The sequence below is a fragment of the Cyanistes caeruleus genome, chromosome 5, assembly GCF_971803275.1.
Source record: "Cyanistes caeruleus chromosome 5, bCyaCae1.hap1.1, whole genome shotgun sequence".
Lineage (NCBI taxonomy): Eukaryota > Metazoa > Chordata > Aves > Passeriformes > Paridae > Cyanistes > Cyanistes caeruleus.
This window is the reverse complement of record NC_141705.1, coordinates 56,129,683-56,142,763: the sequence shown is the minus strand read 5'-3', so window position 1 is coordinate 56,142,763 and position 13,081 is coordinate 56,129,683. Positions and strand designations below refer to the sequence as shown.

The following is a 13,081-nucleotide window of genomic DNA, read 5'->3' as shown; positions in this document are numbered from 1 at the left end:
CCGGGCCACATGGCCTGGGTAGGGGAACAGGAGGCCAGCTGGAGCTCTGTTACCTTTCACAGCCAGGAAACAAAGAGACAAAGAAATTCCCAGGCTTAGGTCTTAAGGTGGTGTTCACAGGTTGATCTCACGTTTCAGTGGTCAAAACTGCTGTCAATTCTTAGAAATGGCCAGTTGTTGGCCGGGACAAAAACTCCCACCAGCCTCCAGCAGTTTTAACTTCTTTAGGTGTTTCTCTTTGTTTTCTTAAATGCTAATCTATCACAGCAAGTTTCTATAGCTGCTGTAAAACAAGCTCCAAAAACTGAGCAGAGTATAGTTTTATTTTTGCCCTCTTTAATTTTGTTTCATGTTGTAATGAACATACTCTATCAATCACATTTTCCAAATTAAACCAATTAAGAGCCCATTCTTCCCCTCCCACAGAAGGTCTGGCATTATGTTTTGCTAACAGAGCATAAATGCAGCAAGAAGTTCTGCATTGCTATTTTTCAGTCATTTTTACAAAGGGAAAATCACTACAGGGAGGTATAAACTTAAATGACACACACACACACACACACAGCTTTTTGCTTCCCTGTATGGCTGAATAGACCAAATCTGCTTTGGAGGCACTCCTTCAGTTTCCAATTCTGGTTGTCTCTTCGCTACACCAAACAGTCAAAATTCAAACACACAACAATAAAATACAACAGTCCCCCCGCTTTTTGCACTAAGAGATGTTCTGTGAAATTCTGCAGAGAGAGCCCTCAAGTGAGTGTGGGGTGCTTTTCACCTCGGTGTGTGCAGTTTGTGGGAAATTCGAGTCACCCCCACCTTGCTTTCTAGGCCCCGCTCACTCTTTTGGGAGTGTCGGGCTGGGTGCGGCTGGAGCCCTCCTTCCCCTAATACAGACTGCACAACAAAACCTGCAGCCCCTTCTGTCTGTCAGAAATCCTGTCTGTGACTCCAGTTTAAATGTCACAATTGGCTAACGCAAGCAGGAGTCGGGAGAGGTTCATTTGATCTCAGAGTGCAAAAAGGACACAAAGGGATTTCAGTTTGAATCACAACAACAATAATGCACCTTTATTTTAATGCCAACAACAAGGGTTATGCGATAGAGGAGAGGGAGAGAGAGGGAGAGATAAAGAAAACAAAGTAAAGGAAGAGAGAAGAGGGGGTTATAGCTACCAACAGACGAGATGGGTTCGCTGGGGTCTTTTTCTGTCGGGAGATCTCACAGAAATTAACTTAGTCTTATGTAATTCTTCCCCAAAGTTACCTTGTTTCCAATGTGCTATTAAGCACCCCAAAGGAGAAGTACCCAGAATAGGAGCATTGCTGCCCAAAACCCCTTTAAGCTTCTCCATATTACAACTACAATACACCACAAATGCCAAACTTGCCATGCTTTCGCAGTCGTCCGACGGACGGCGCCTGGGCAATGCCGACAGGAATTCCTTTAGCCCAACCAAGCACAGCTTTCGCTGCATCTTACTGGCAGGCACCCAAACCAGGTAAAGCACCTCAGCTTTCTCTCCTGGGGACGTTGTGAGCAGCAGAGACGGTCACGGCCAATGGGATCGCCGAGAATCCCTCGGTGCCGGCTGGAGCGTGATCGGGTCGCGATCTCGCTCAGCAGCACTCACGAGATCCCATCTGGGGTCGCCAAAATGTTAGTGTTCAGGAACAGACATAGTCACAGAATGATTATATGGAGGTGCTTTATTGAAGAGCTCTGGCTGTCAGGGGTACACATACCCAAATCTGACCTGACTTGGTTTGGAGTTTTTATCTGTTTTTATACTCTATCGTTCTATATCTTACATATTAATTATTAAACTTACATTGTTCTATTTGAAGCATTGTTTTTACCCAAACATGGATTTCTCATGATCCCCTCTCAAGCCCCTAACATTGTTTCTCATCTTCTTTAAACAATAATCACATCAACAATTGTATCATTTATCATCTGTTGATAACACAAGTGCAGTTTCCCATGATCTTTAGCAAGCACAAGGCCTAACATGTCTCAGGGCCTACTTTTCTCAGGGCTTGCCAAGCTTAACTTTCTTTCTAAGTCCCCAAAGTTTCTATGATTTTAAAACCTTTTACTATCACTGACATTTGCACCTAAACATCCACCAGATTGTGGCCTGACAAGTACAAGGCCTTGCATCCCAAGGAGCACCTGTTTCTTTTCCATGTACAACACACTCTTTATTTGCCACAATTACTATTCAATTATTATTTGTTGGCCACAAGAACTACAAAGCCCATGGCATGAGCACATTTCCCCCAAATCAGTGACTATGGTGTGATGACAAGAACGAGCTTCTGACTGCTCAAACCAAGAGCCTGATTTCCACCTGGTAAACAACATCTCTGTTTATCAGCACAGTCCAACACAGAAGAGCAGACAGACTAGATTTAAATCAATGAAAACTTTATGTATAACTGAACGCAGAAAACATGAAACTATGTACAGAAAAAACTATATACAGAAAGAAGCAAGCCTCTGCACCGCCTGTTCTTCAAGGTCCACCTGAGTCTGTCCTGAGCAGCAGAAGAGCTCATAAATAAATTGGAAAGTACAACCCTGGATCGAGTTGCACGCCGCACATTGGGCACATGCCGGTGTTCTCCAGGGCAGCAGGGAGGCACGCGCTGCAGAACACGTGGCCACACACGGTTGTCACAAGCTGTCGTCCATTTTGCATGATCTGGAAGAAAGGAAACAACAACCACATGTATTGGGAGGAAAGAATTGGAGTTTTCTGCTCTATTGGCAGCAGGCAAATGAGACCTGAGAGCATCTGGAATCAGTTAGAAGCCAGGGGGGACCCACAGATCTGCCAGTGCCATCCTGGCAAGGGCTTCTCCCTCTCCATTCACCAGCAAGAAGGGACTTGTGGAGCTTCCCAGCAAGGGCTGTGCTTCCAGCCAGCTGCCCACATCAGCCAGCTGACTTGGGCAACTCCCCTTTTGGCTTCTTCCTCCTCCCACAAAGCACAAAGGATGACAAGAGGTGCATCCTTACCTCTGAGTAATAGTCCATGCAAATTGGACAGCTAATGACAACTCCTGGCTCTGCACTAGAGGGAACAGAAGCAGAAAGAACGTGCAGCTGTTAATATCACCTCACTTCAATGATTATTGATACCTAAAATCTCAGCTCATCATGCAAGTGCACTGACTAGCCCTGGCCCATTTCCTTTGAAGAAGCCTGCTGTCTTTAACTCTCTCTTTGCTGCATTTAATGAGGATTTGGGCTCTCCCTGCCTCGAGGGAAAGAGCATCCTGGTTTTCACTAGGAGAAAGGTGCAGTCAGTCACCCTGCTCTGGCATTTGAAGAGCAGTCTTTAGTGCTGGCCACTTGGTGTTTGGAAACTTGGACTTGCAGCGGCTCGTCATGAACAGCTTTGGAACTACAGCATCCAGCTGTCCTCTGGGAACTATTCAGCCCGGAATATTCATTGCAGGAGCCAGTTCTAACACTATAGAGTAACATGGCTCTGGCAAGATCCAGCCCCAGGAAGGAGCCTTTGGTCAATGTTGAATGCTGCAGCACTGAGTTCTTTCAGAGCAGTTCCATTCTGGAACAGAGAACTGAAGGGACAGAGTATTCCTTTTCTATATGAACCAAGTGGTGGGATTTGTTCACCTGCAGACCCAACAACCAAAACTTAAACATGTCCAAAGTCATTGGCAAAAGGCATTATGCTTAGGAATAGTGAAAGCCCTTGAGGTGGCATGTGTAAGACCTGACACCTAAAAGTTCCATACTCCATTTCTCTCCTACATTGCCTTTCCCAAAGGCTCAAAGCACACCAGCTTTTTTAAAACCTATGCCTTTCCCTTTCACCCCCAAAAAGCCACTTTAGAAAACCTTCCATCATAATTCTCATGTGCTTTGTCCTCCCTAGTGACACAGACACCTGGTTTAATCTAATCAGCCTAATGCATTGCCTCTTTCTTATTCTGCTGGAGCGCTCCTAGAGCAGGACTTTGCTGTTGCTCTGCAGAACGGGGATTTTACTGTGCAGGCAGCCAACTTGAACTGCAAGATCTCCATGCCAGAAGCAAAGAAATCAGGGCTTGTGACATCCAGCACTGACCATAAAAGCAGGACCTGCACAGCTGCTTGTGTGCAAGTGTACCTTGGGAAGAATGGCTCCAGCTGCAGGAGAAAGGGAGCCAGCTGGCAGCATTCCAGCAGGGAATTTCTGCTGGAATTTGCCCAGCTGCTGCCTGCTGGCCCCATGATGCCAAGCCTCATTGCTAGCAATGGAAGTATTTCCATAGCTAACGTGGCTACTAGAACTTGTCAGAAAAAGCAAATGCAATCCTGAGCTATGGGCTGTGACCAATGCCCTTCCTTGCCATAGCCCCACTCTCATCTCTAAGGTTCTGTGGTGTCTGCCTTGGACTGCCTTTTTCTCCCAAAATGCAAATGGTATCATTTGATCATCATGCAACACAGGACAAGTATGGAAATGAGTAGAGTAGGGAAGGCTTCAGAGATAAAGCAGGCATAGCTGTAGAACTTATTCCTACAGAGAAAAGAAAGAAAAGCACAAAGTTCCATGTTTGGTAGGGCATGAGCCATACGTACGCTGAACTTCCAGCATGCTCCTCTGCTCCGTGTTCTGCAGGGGCTGCATCAGCCACAGGTGCGTCATTAGCTCCTGTGCCATCAGCAGAGCCATCCACCTGTTCCTGGCTGTTCAGTGCAGCAGTTCTCTGTTCTTCTCCATGCACTGTAATTGAATTTTCAGAAGTTACATCTATTCTTCTCTCTCTCCCTGGAGCTACCCTTCAAATGAGTTCTAGAAATAGTCAGTAATGGTTCCTGTTTTAAATGGACTCTGTTCATCTGGGTTAAAAACAACCTGAAATAAACAACTTTCCCAAAGAGTAAGGCTGAACCTTTCCAGACATTGGGACTACTTGTGGATGCTAAGTGCAAAAAGCAAGCAGGAACACACAGTCTGTGTGAAACTAAGTCACACAAAGCTTCTCACTCTGGCCTGAGAAAGCATAATGAAAAATCCAAGCAGTCCTTGGTAAAGGACAGCAATCTTTGCAGGTGCTGTTTAGAATCCTTGTTGTTTCCTTGCAAGAAACAGTCAAGGTGTGCTGTTCCAATTAAGCAATGATAGTGATGTGTAAATTTAAGGACCAATGAGAGTTTTACCTCTCAGACCTTCTGGAACACATCTATAAAAGAAGATGTGGAATAATAAACTTTGCTCTCTTGGACAAAGCAACTAAGAGAGTCATATTGCACTTCTGGTTGTTCCTAACACATTACGACAACTGCTCTGCTACAGAGCAACGCAAAACCTTTGCTTTGTTCACTCTACACCCAGCTAAGAAGGTGATTCTCAAGGACAGTCCCTGAAAACTACACAATTACTTGGAGTAGTGTCCCCTTAAACATTGTCATCAGGTCCCTCCTGAGTTAAGGTAATTTGAAGATGGAGTTCTATGAGATGCAAAATGTAGAACATGTAAAAGATTTCTTAAGAAAGGATGTTCTTGTTCTCGATATATTTCATTCTTAAGGAAGGATGTTTTTGTATTGATATATTTCATCCTCATGTATGCCCACACACATTGCATCCATTCTCTAAGACACTGGCTAGCAGCTTGAGCCTGTCCTCTGCCTTTTCCTAAAAGCACTTTCAAGCCCTGTTGCTCCAGGTTCTTGGAAAAGAATAAAAGTCATGATTACATTCTAGATCAAAGTCCATTACCAAGTGTCAAACATCAACTCACCTTCAGGAAACTTCCATTGATGCACATGAGAAGGGAAAGAAAAGAAAATACAATTAGATTGGGTGAGCCCCCTGTGCTGCATGCAAACCTCAGCTCAGAAAGCAGTTCTAGCAGAGGAGTGAGGAAGGCTAGGCTATCACCCTCCAAGTTGGCTTAAGAGCATTCAAAGCAGGAGCACAAACAGCTGCTGCCCTGAAAACAACCAAGTGGCTGCTGCTGATTCTGCTCTCAACAGGGTACAAACAGAGATAGCTTAGGAACCACCTGAAAACCCTCCTCCCTCCTCCCCTCTTCCTGTGCCCTAATTCTATTTGGGCTGGAGCTGTTTCTTTCCCTTGTTCTCTTTTAAACTGGCAAATTCTGCTATTTTAACTCTAAACACTTCATGTTAGATGAAAGAGCTGCTGAAGAAAGGAAACCACAACAGGCATTGTGAATAAAGAACTCTATCAGTCAGTGCTAGAATTCCAAGAAACACATGGGTCTGCCAGTGCCATCCTGGCAAGGGCTTCTCCCTCTATGGACACCAGCAAGGAGGGACTTGCAGGAATGGACAACTTGGAGCTTCCCAGCAAGGGCTGTGCTTCCAGCCAGCTGCCCGTGGCACCCACCTAAGACAAGTGAGTTGTGCAGTGCTCCTTTATCCCTTCCCCTCCCACAAATCAGAAATGACAACAACATGTGGGTCCTCACCTCTGCGTTGTCATCCTCCCAATTTGGGGGACTAACGGGACCTCCTGGCGGTGCACTAGAGGGAGCAGAATCAGAAGAACATGCAGCCATCAATTTCACTCAGCACAGAGGGTTACCAAGACATAGAATTGCAGAACTTGAAGTAACCCCTTATTCTAATTTAGCAACATCCCAGCTGAGAAACACAATCAAGTGCAAGAGTTTTTATGTTCTGCAAGCATTTCAGTGTATCACAGTCCATAAGGTAAGAAACATTACAATAATGACTTCCTGACAGAGAGGAAATATTTCTCCTGCATTTTGCCAGTTTTAGGGGTTTTTTCCATTCCTTCTCTTCCTGACAGGCCACTATGATCCAAGTCAGAATTCTCCAAACAGAATCAAGTAGAAGCCAAAAGATTGGCAAAAACCTGTGTCTACACGGAAATGGCATCAGAAATTACACTTTGGAGAGACCCTTTATCTGTCACATACAATTCTAGATCTCTTGGCTCCTGTTGAAGTCTGCCTGCCAGCACTGGGTTTGAATTCTCATCTGATCTGGAATCAGATGGATACTGCTGGCTCTCCTCCCAGTCCTGCAATGGGGTAAAAAAGGAGAGAGATTATGAAGCGCTTGAAGCCACCCCATCCTGCTTCCCCATTTCAGTTCCCTAACAGGATTTGGGCTAGAACCTTCCTTTCCCTCGTTAGCCCTAAACACTTGTCGTTGGATGAGCAGCTGCTGAGAAACGGAAAGCACAGGCACAGGAATTTGGGGCAAAATGTTTGCTGCTCTATTGGCCCCAGGCAAACAGGACTTGGAGTATGTGCAGTCTGTCAGTCAGTGCTAGAACTATAAAAAACACATGGGTCTGCCAGTGCCATCCTGGCAGGGGCTCCTCCCTCTATGGACACCAGCAAGGAGGGACTGGCAGGATATGGGCAACTTGGAGCTTCCCAGCAAGGGCTGTGGATCCTCACCTCTGCGTTGTCATCCTCAGGACTTGGAGGACTGATGAGACTTGCTGTCCATGCACTAGAGGGAGAAGAACCAGAAGAACATGCAGCCATCAATTTCACAGTGCACAGAGATAGAAAATGGCAGAAATTGAAACAATCCCTTATTCTGATTTAGCAACATCCCATGCCAGAAACACAGTCAGTGCAAGAGCTTTAATGGACTGCAAGCATATCAGTGTATCACAACACATAATGTAAAGAAACATTCAATAATGACTTCCTGAATGGAGAAGAAATGTTTCTCCTGGATTTTGCTGGGCTTTAGGGATTTTTTTCCATGAGTTGCCTTCCAGACAGGACACTATGGTTCAAATCAGATTCCTTCCCACAGAATCAAGCAGAATGCAAAAGCTTGGCAAAACCCTGTGTCTGCCCTATGTCAGCAATGACACTTTGGGGAGACACATCATCTGTTACATACTCATCGTTGTCTCTTGATTCCTCCTCATCATCTCTTGGCCAGAGCTCAGCTGAATTCTCTGCCTCCCTGGAATCCTGTGAGTGCAGCTGACTCAGCTCCCTGTCCTGCTCCTCTGAGTTGTCATCCTCCGTAGTCAGAGGACTAGCAGGATCTGCTGGCTGTGCCCTAGAGGGAACAGAACCAGAAAGAACATGCACCCATTTCAACACAAAGCCAAGAATTTCCCTGGGCACCAAGGCTTACCAACAGGTAACACCTATTCTGTTCTAGCAACATCCCAGCCCAGCACCACAGTTGTTCCCCCAGCTGCTATGTACTGTAAGCATTTGAAACTTATAGCGAGCCATACTGGAATAGCTATTCAACCATGACTTAATGGAAGGAAAAGAAAGGTTTCATCTGGATTTTGCTATGTGGTTTTTTTGATTCTTTTACTTGCTTCTTTCACAGATAGGTCACTATATTCCAAGTCAGAAGTTTCTGCACAGACTTGAGTAGAAGCTGGAAGTGTGGCAAAACCTGTTCTTACCATCTACCAGAAATTAGAATCTAGAGAGACATTTTACTCTCACATACCCATCATTAACTCTTGGTTCCTCTTCATCAGGAGTTGTCAGGGGCCCAGCTGAATTCTCAGCTAATCTGGAAAGCTGAGAGTGCTGCTGGTTCTGCTCTCTGTACTGCAGTGGGGTAAAAATGGAGGCAAATTAGAAGTCACTCAAATCAACTCTGTCCTACTTCCCCTTTACAGTTCCCTGATTGGATTTGGGCTAGAACCTTTTCTTTGCCCTAGCCCCAAAATGGGCAACTTCTGCAGTCACAGTCCTAAATGCTTCCTGCTGCATGACCAGATGCTGAAGAATGGAAAGCATACCCGGCATTGGGAGGAAGGAATTCCAGTTTGCTGCTCTATTGGCCCCAGGCAAACAGGACTTGGAGTATGTGCAGTCAGTCAGTCAATGTAAGAACTACAAGGAACACACAGCTCTGCCAGTGCCATCCTGGCAAGGGCTCCTCCCTCTATGGACACCAGCAAGGAGGGACTTGCAGGAATGGACAACTTGGAGCTTCCCAGCAAGGGCTGTGCTTCCAGCCAGCTGTCCGTGGCACCCACCTAAGACAAGTGAGTTGTGCAGCTCCCCCTCTGCCCCTTTCCCTCCCACAGAGCAGGACAAGAACATGTGCATCCTCACCTGGGAGTCCTCATCCGACCAATAGGGAGGATCAAATTCAAACAGCAGCCAATCACTAGAGAGAGGAGAACCAAAAGAATATACAGTCATTTAAATGCACAGCCATTTCTTTCACTGGCCACCAAGGGTTACCAACAAAGAAAATGTTGGTACTCAAAACATCCCCTGTTCTGAATAAGATGCATTCTCACCCAGAAACACCATCATTGCAAGAATTTTTATGTACTGCAAGCATTTCAGCATGTCAAGCAGTTCTCTTAAATTCAATTGTGGCTTCACAAACAGGGAAGGAAGGTTTCTGCTGGATTTTGCTGGGTTTCTTTTAATTCTCCTCCAGGCAGACCACTATATTCCAGGTCTGAAGTATTTGCACAGAGTTTTGCAGAACCCTACGGCTTGGCAAAAACCTCTTTCTACCACATATATGAAATCAGAGTTTTAATAGACACTTTCTCTCTCACATACCCATCATCTTCTCTTGGTTCCTCTCCATCGTTCCTTTCCAGTGGCTCAGGTGAATTCTCCGAGGCCCTGGAAAGACGTGGCTGCTGGGGGCTCTGCTGCAGGGGTAGAACGGGGTAGAAATGGACACACTTAGGAAGCAGTGGAACTTGACCCTTCCTGCTCCCCCATTTCAGTTCCCTAATTGGATTTGGGCCAGAGCTGTTCCTTTGCCTCTTTCTCCCTCCAACTGGCAAGTTCACCTGTGATAGCCTGAGCACTACTTTTTAGAGGAACAGCTACTGAAGAGAAAAAAACCCCTAGACCCAAACCTGCTCTGGTGCTTGGTGTAAGAGGAGCTGGGTCATGCAAAATGTGTTGTGAAACTTGAGGCCTTTTCTTTGCACAGGTTCAGGAACAACCCTGTCAGGATATAACTGCCATGCAATGTTTGCTGCATGTGTCTGCTTTGCACAGCAGTAGAGGCATCCCAAATTTGAGCAGACACAGTGCTCTGAGGGCTGCATCAAAGCATAGTCTTTCAAAATAGTAGGGGAAAAAGAAAAAATCCCAAATGTGCCCCTTTTAAAGACTTAGAGGAATAAGAAAGAGAATTAGTGTGTACCCCAGTCAGCTGCAGTTGCTTTTGACACCTCAGTGACAGGGGGACCTTAAACTGATGCTGCAGCTAAAACACTTCTTCAAATCAAAGACTTCCTCTGCTCTCTTTTGAATCACTGAAGCAACATCCTCTTTTAGGTTGTTCATCCACTCTCTGCAACTGATTCTCAGGCATGCTGATGTGTTTGGGAGTGTGTTTGGGGTTGACTGGGAACTGTGTCTAAAGTGCTAAATCAGAGCCATCTTTCAACCTTTGAGGCCAGGGGACTTAGTAAGATTGCAGAGGGCAAGAAAATTCCTATGGATGCAACATGGAGAGGAGTGTGCCACTCACTACTTACCACAGGAGATTCATCGTCGCTGATGGTGATGACTTCAGGCTCTGGAGAATCTCCTGTGAGATCTATGACTTCTTCAGCAGTTGAAAAAGAGAAGGTTAGAAGTGAGGTCAGAGATTGCAGAGGAATGCAATGGGCTGCCACTGTGGAACAGACTGTGCTTGGATTCCCTGTGCCCAAGGTGTCTTTTTTTCAGGAATGGGTCCAACATTTCACTCAAGCTTTGCCCTCAGCAGTCCAGAGGGAGCATTGTCCTCTGTGCATTGCCTCATGTGTCCTGCTGAGCATTGCCCTGTGCCCTGAAGGGGCAAAACAAGAGGAAGAGCACCTGAGCTCCTCACAAGTTCTGTTGGATGACAACAGCTTACGGGAGGTGCACACCAACAGATCATTCCTCTCGCATAGGGGAATGTTTAGCACACAGGAGAAAAAAAACACCAAATCTATGGGGGATGCTAATTTTACAGTACCATGCTGTCCATGCTCCCCTGAAGAATGGGCCCCAGCTAATGACTAACTTTTCTTCATCTTTGTGCAGCTTGGGAGATGCCAAACTCAGCCTGCCACCTCCACTGTGGCAGCTGCAGTCACTGCCAGCTCATCAGGGCACCCATTCAGGTGTTTGAGCAGCACTTGGGGCTTTTGTTACACAGCTCCTCTCCCACTAGAGGCCAATGGACAGAGTTCAGTAACAAACCAAAACAGCTGTCAGTGGGCTGGTTGTTTAGGGATGTCATACCAGGTGGTTCCTCGAGTCCAAGGTTCCCTTCCTCCCCAGGAAAGGGCCTAGGAACTGGCAAAAGCACCCATTCAAATGAACTCCAAGCCTCCAGAAGCAGTTTCTGTTCTTACCAGCCTCTCTTGGCTCTGTCTCCAAGGTTCCACCAGCTCTGGAGGGCAGCAGCCTGCTCCGTTTCTGAGCTGGGGTAGAATCCAGCGCCTCTCCAGGGCGCTTTCGCTGACCCTGAGAGAGAACAAAGCCTTAGCATTTTCTGTGGCACTAATATGAACATGGCACTTGGTTTTTGCCATCCCAATGACAGCACACAAGGATACACAAAACACTCCTGCAAAGGCTGCAATATGCATCCAATGGTGCTATGGGCCATTCCCACCTAAGTGCACCTCTTCAGAGCAAAGATATTACCCCTGAACTCCGACAGGGTGCCTCACCAAGAAAGAGCCTGTCCCAATCCCTTGTAAATGAGGAGAGCAGTTCCCAATTCTAGCAGGCTGCTGCTCACACTGTAAGCAGTTGTGAACTATTGCTGCTAACACCCACAGACATCCAAAACTTTCAGTATTCCAGAACACCATGTTATATAAAGTTTTCAAAGGTTTCCATTCTTGTCCTTTTGCTACAAACTCTTGAAATACTTCCTAGAAGTACCCCATAAAATGTTTCAAGATTCAGATCAGCATTGAGTAGCAATGTACTTACGGAGCTCATGATGTTTTTTGATCTAAAAGTACCGGCAAAGAAAGTGTGACCAACACCAAAAAAGGAACCTCAGGGATGGGATCAATCCCTTTGGCTCCTTTGGGTAGCCCACTGCCGATTATTTGGCGTGACTGAAAACTGCTCTTCCAAACCTGTCAGAAAAGTACAGGAGAGATTATCTATTTGGAATGCCAATTTTCTTGAATACCCACATGCCCCAAGACTCCCATTGCCAAGTCTTTTGTTCCTGTTCAAAGCTAGGTGGGAAGTCCATGACTCTGGCACTGGAGCCCACCTGCAGCCCATGCTGCAGCCCAGAACAGCCCCTCAGCATGACACTCAGCTTTTCAGGAGTTGTCTGCACTCACCTGTACAGTCACTGCAGAGTTTGGCTCGCAAATTCAGCACACGGCTCTCTGTACGCAGCTGAGATGGAGAAGACGGACGCTCCACGTCTGCTGCGCAGCAGAGAATCCGTCAACTGGCTCAAGAGACTCCGTGTCAACAGAACCTTGGGAGCAGGAGTGCCCCTGGCAACCGGTGCCAACATTCCATGCCCAGGTAACGGGGCTGCGCTTTGCTCACCCATGGAGTTCCAGAAGGCCATGGAGGCACCGCAGCCATGGCCTGGTTCTGCTGCCGCTGGCTCCATCGCGGTGCTCAGGGCCCTGTCCTGCCTGGCCTGGAACCTTGCAGGGACAGGGCATCCACAGCTTCTCTGGGCAGCCTGTTGCACTGGCTCAGCACCCTCCTAGCTCTTGCAAACATCTGATCCCAACCTTCCCCTTCCCCCATGGCTCTCTGCCCCCTCTGGCCACTGGAAGGCCACAGTCAGGCCTCCCCGGCCCCTGCTCCTCTCCCGGCTGCACAGCCCCGGCTCTCCCAGCCTGGCTGCACGGGACAGCTGCCCCAGGCCTCCACACATCCCCAGGGCCGCCTCCAGCCCTGCTCCACAGGCACATCCCGCTCCTGCCGGCCCCAGCTGGACACAGCTCCGCACATGCGGCCTCACGGGCACAGCTGCGCCTCCCGCCGCCTTCAGCCTCAAGCACCTGAGCATCACTGGAGCCTTCCTGTGCCCAAAGAACTCCCAGCAAACCACACCTGCCCAAAGCAAAAAGAAATTTAAACCCTTTCTTAACCCTCCTCCTCCATTTTTATTGGTCTC

General features: G+C 47.1%; 1 protein-coding gene across 2 annotated transcripts; it reads right to left on the bottom strand.

Moving 5' to 3' along the window:
- Positions 1–2,411: 2,411 nt before the first annotated feature.
- Positions 2,412–12,865, bottom strand: LOC111928828 (uncharacterized). Of its 2 annotated transcripts, none has more exons than XM_086889298.1 (14): positions 12,282–12,865; positions 11,914–12,065; positions 11,325–11,436; positions 10,476–10,546; positions 9,538–9,632; positions 9,073–9,127; positions 8,456–8,559; positions 7,880–8,044; positions 7,420–7,474; positions 6,931–7,034; positions 5,764–6,511; positions 4,598–4,742; positions 3,023–3,077; positions 2,412–2,705 (listed from the first exon to the last, which is right to left on the bottom strand). In XM_086889298.1, the coding sequence occupies exons 2-11, from the start codon at positions 11,920–11,922 to the stop codon at positions 6,223–6,225; spliced, it is 1,059 nt and encodes a 352-aa protein (XP_086745424.1). In that variant the 5' UTR covers positions 11,923–12,065; positions 12,282–12,865; the 3' UTR covers positions 2,412–2,705; positions 3,023–3,077; positions 4,598–4,742; positions 5,764–6,222. The 2 variants fall into 2 exon arrangements, with proteins under 2 accessions (XP_086745424.1, XP_086745425.1); XM_086889299.1 differs by having other exon boundaries at positions 9,538–9,629.
- Between the last annotated feature and the right edge of the window lie 216 nt (positions 12,866–13,081).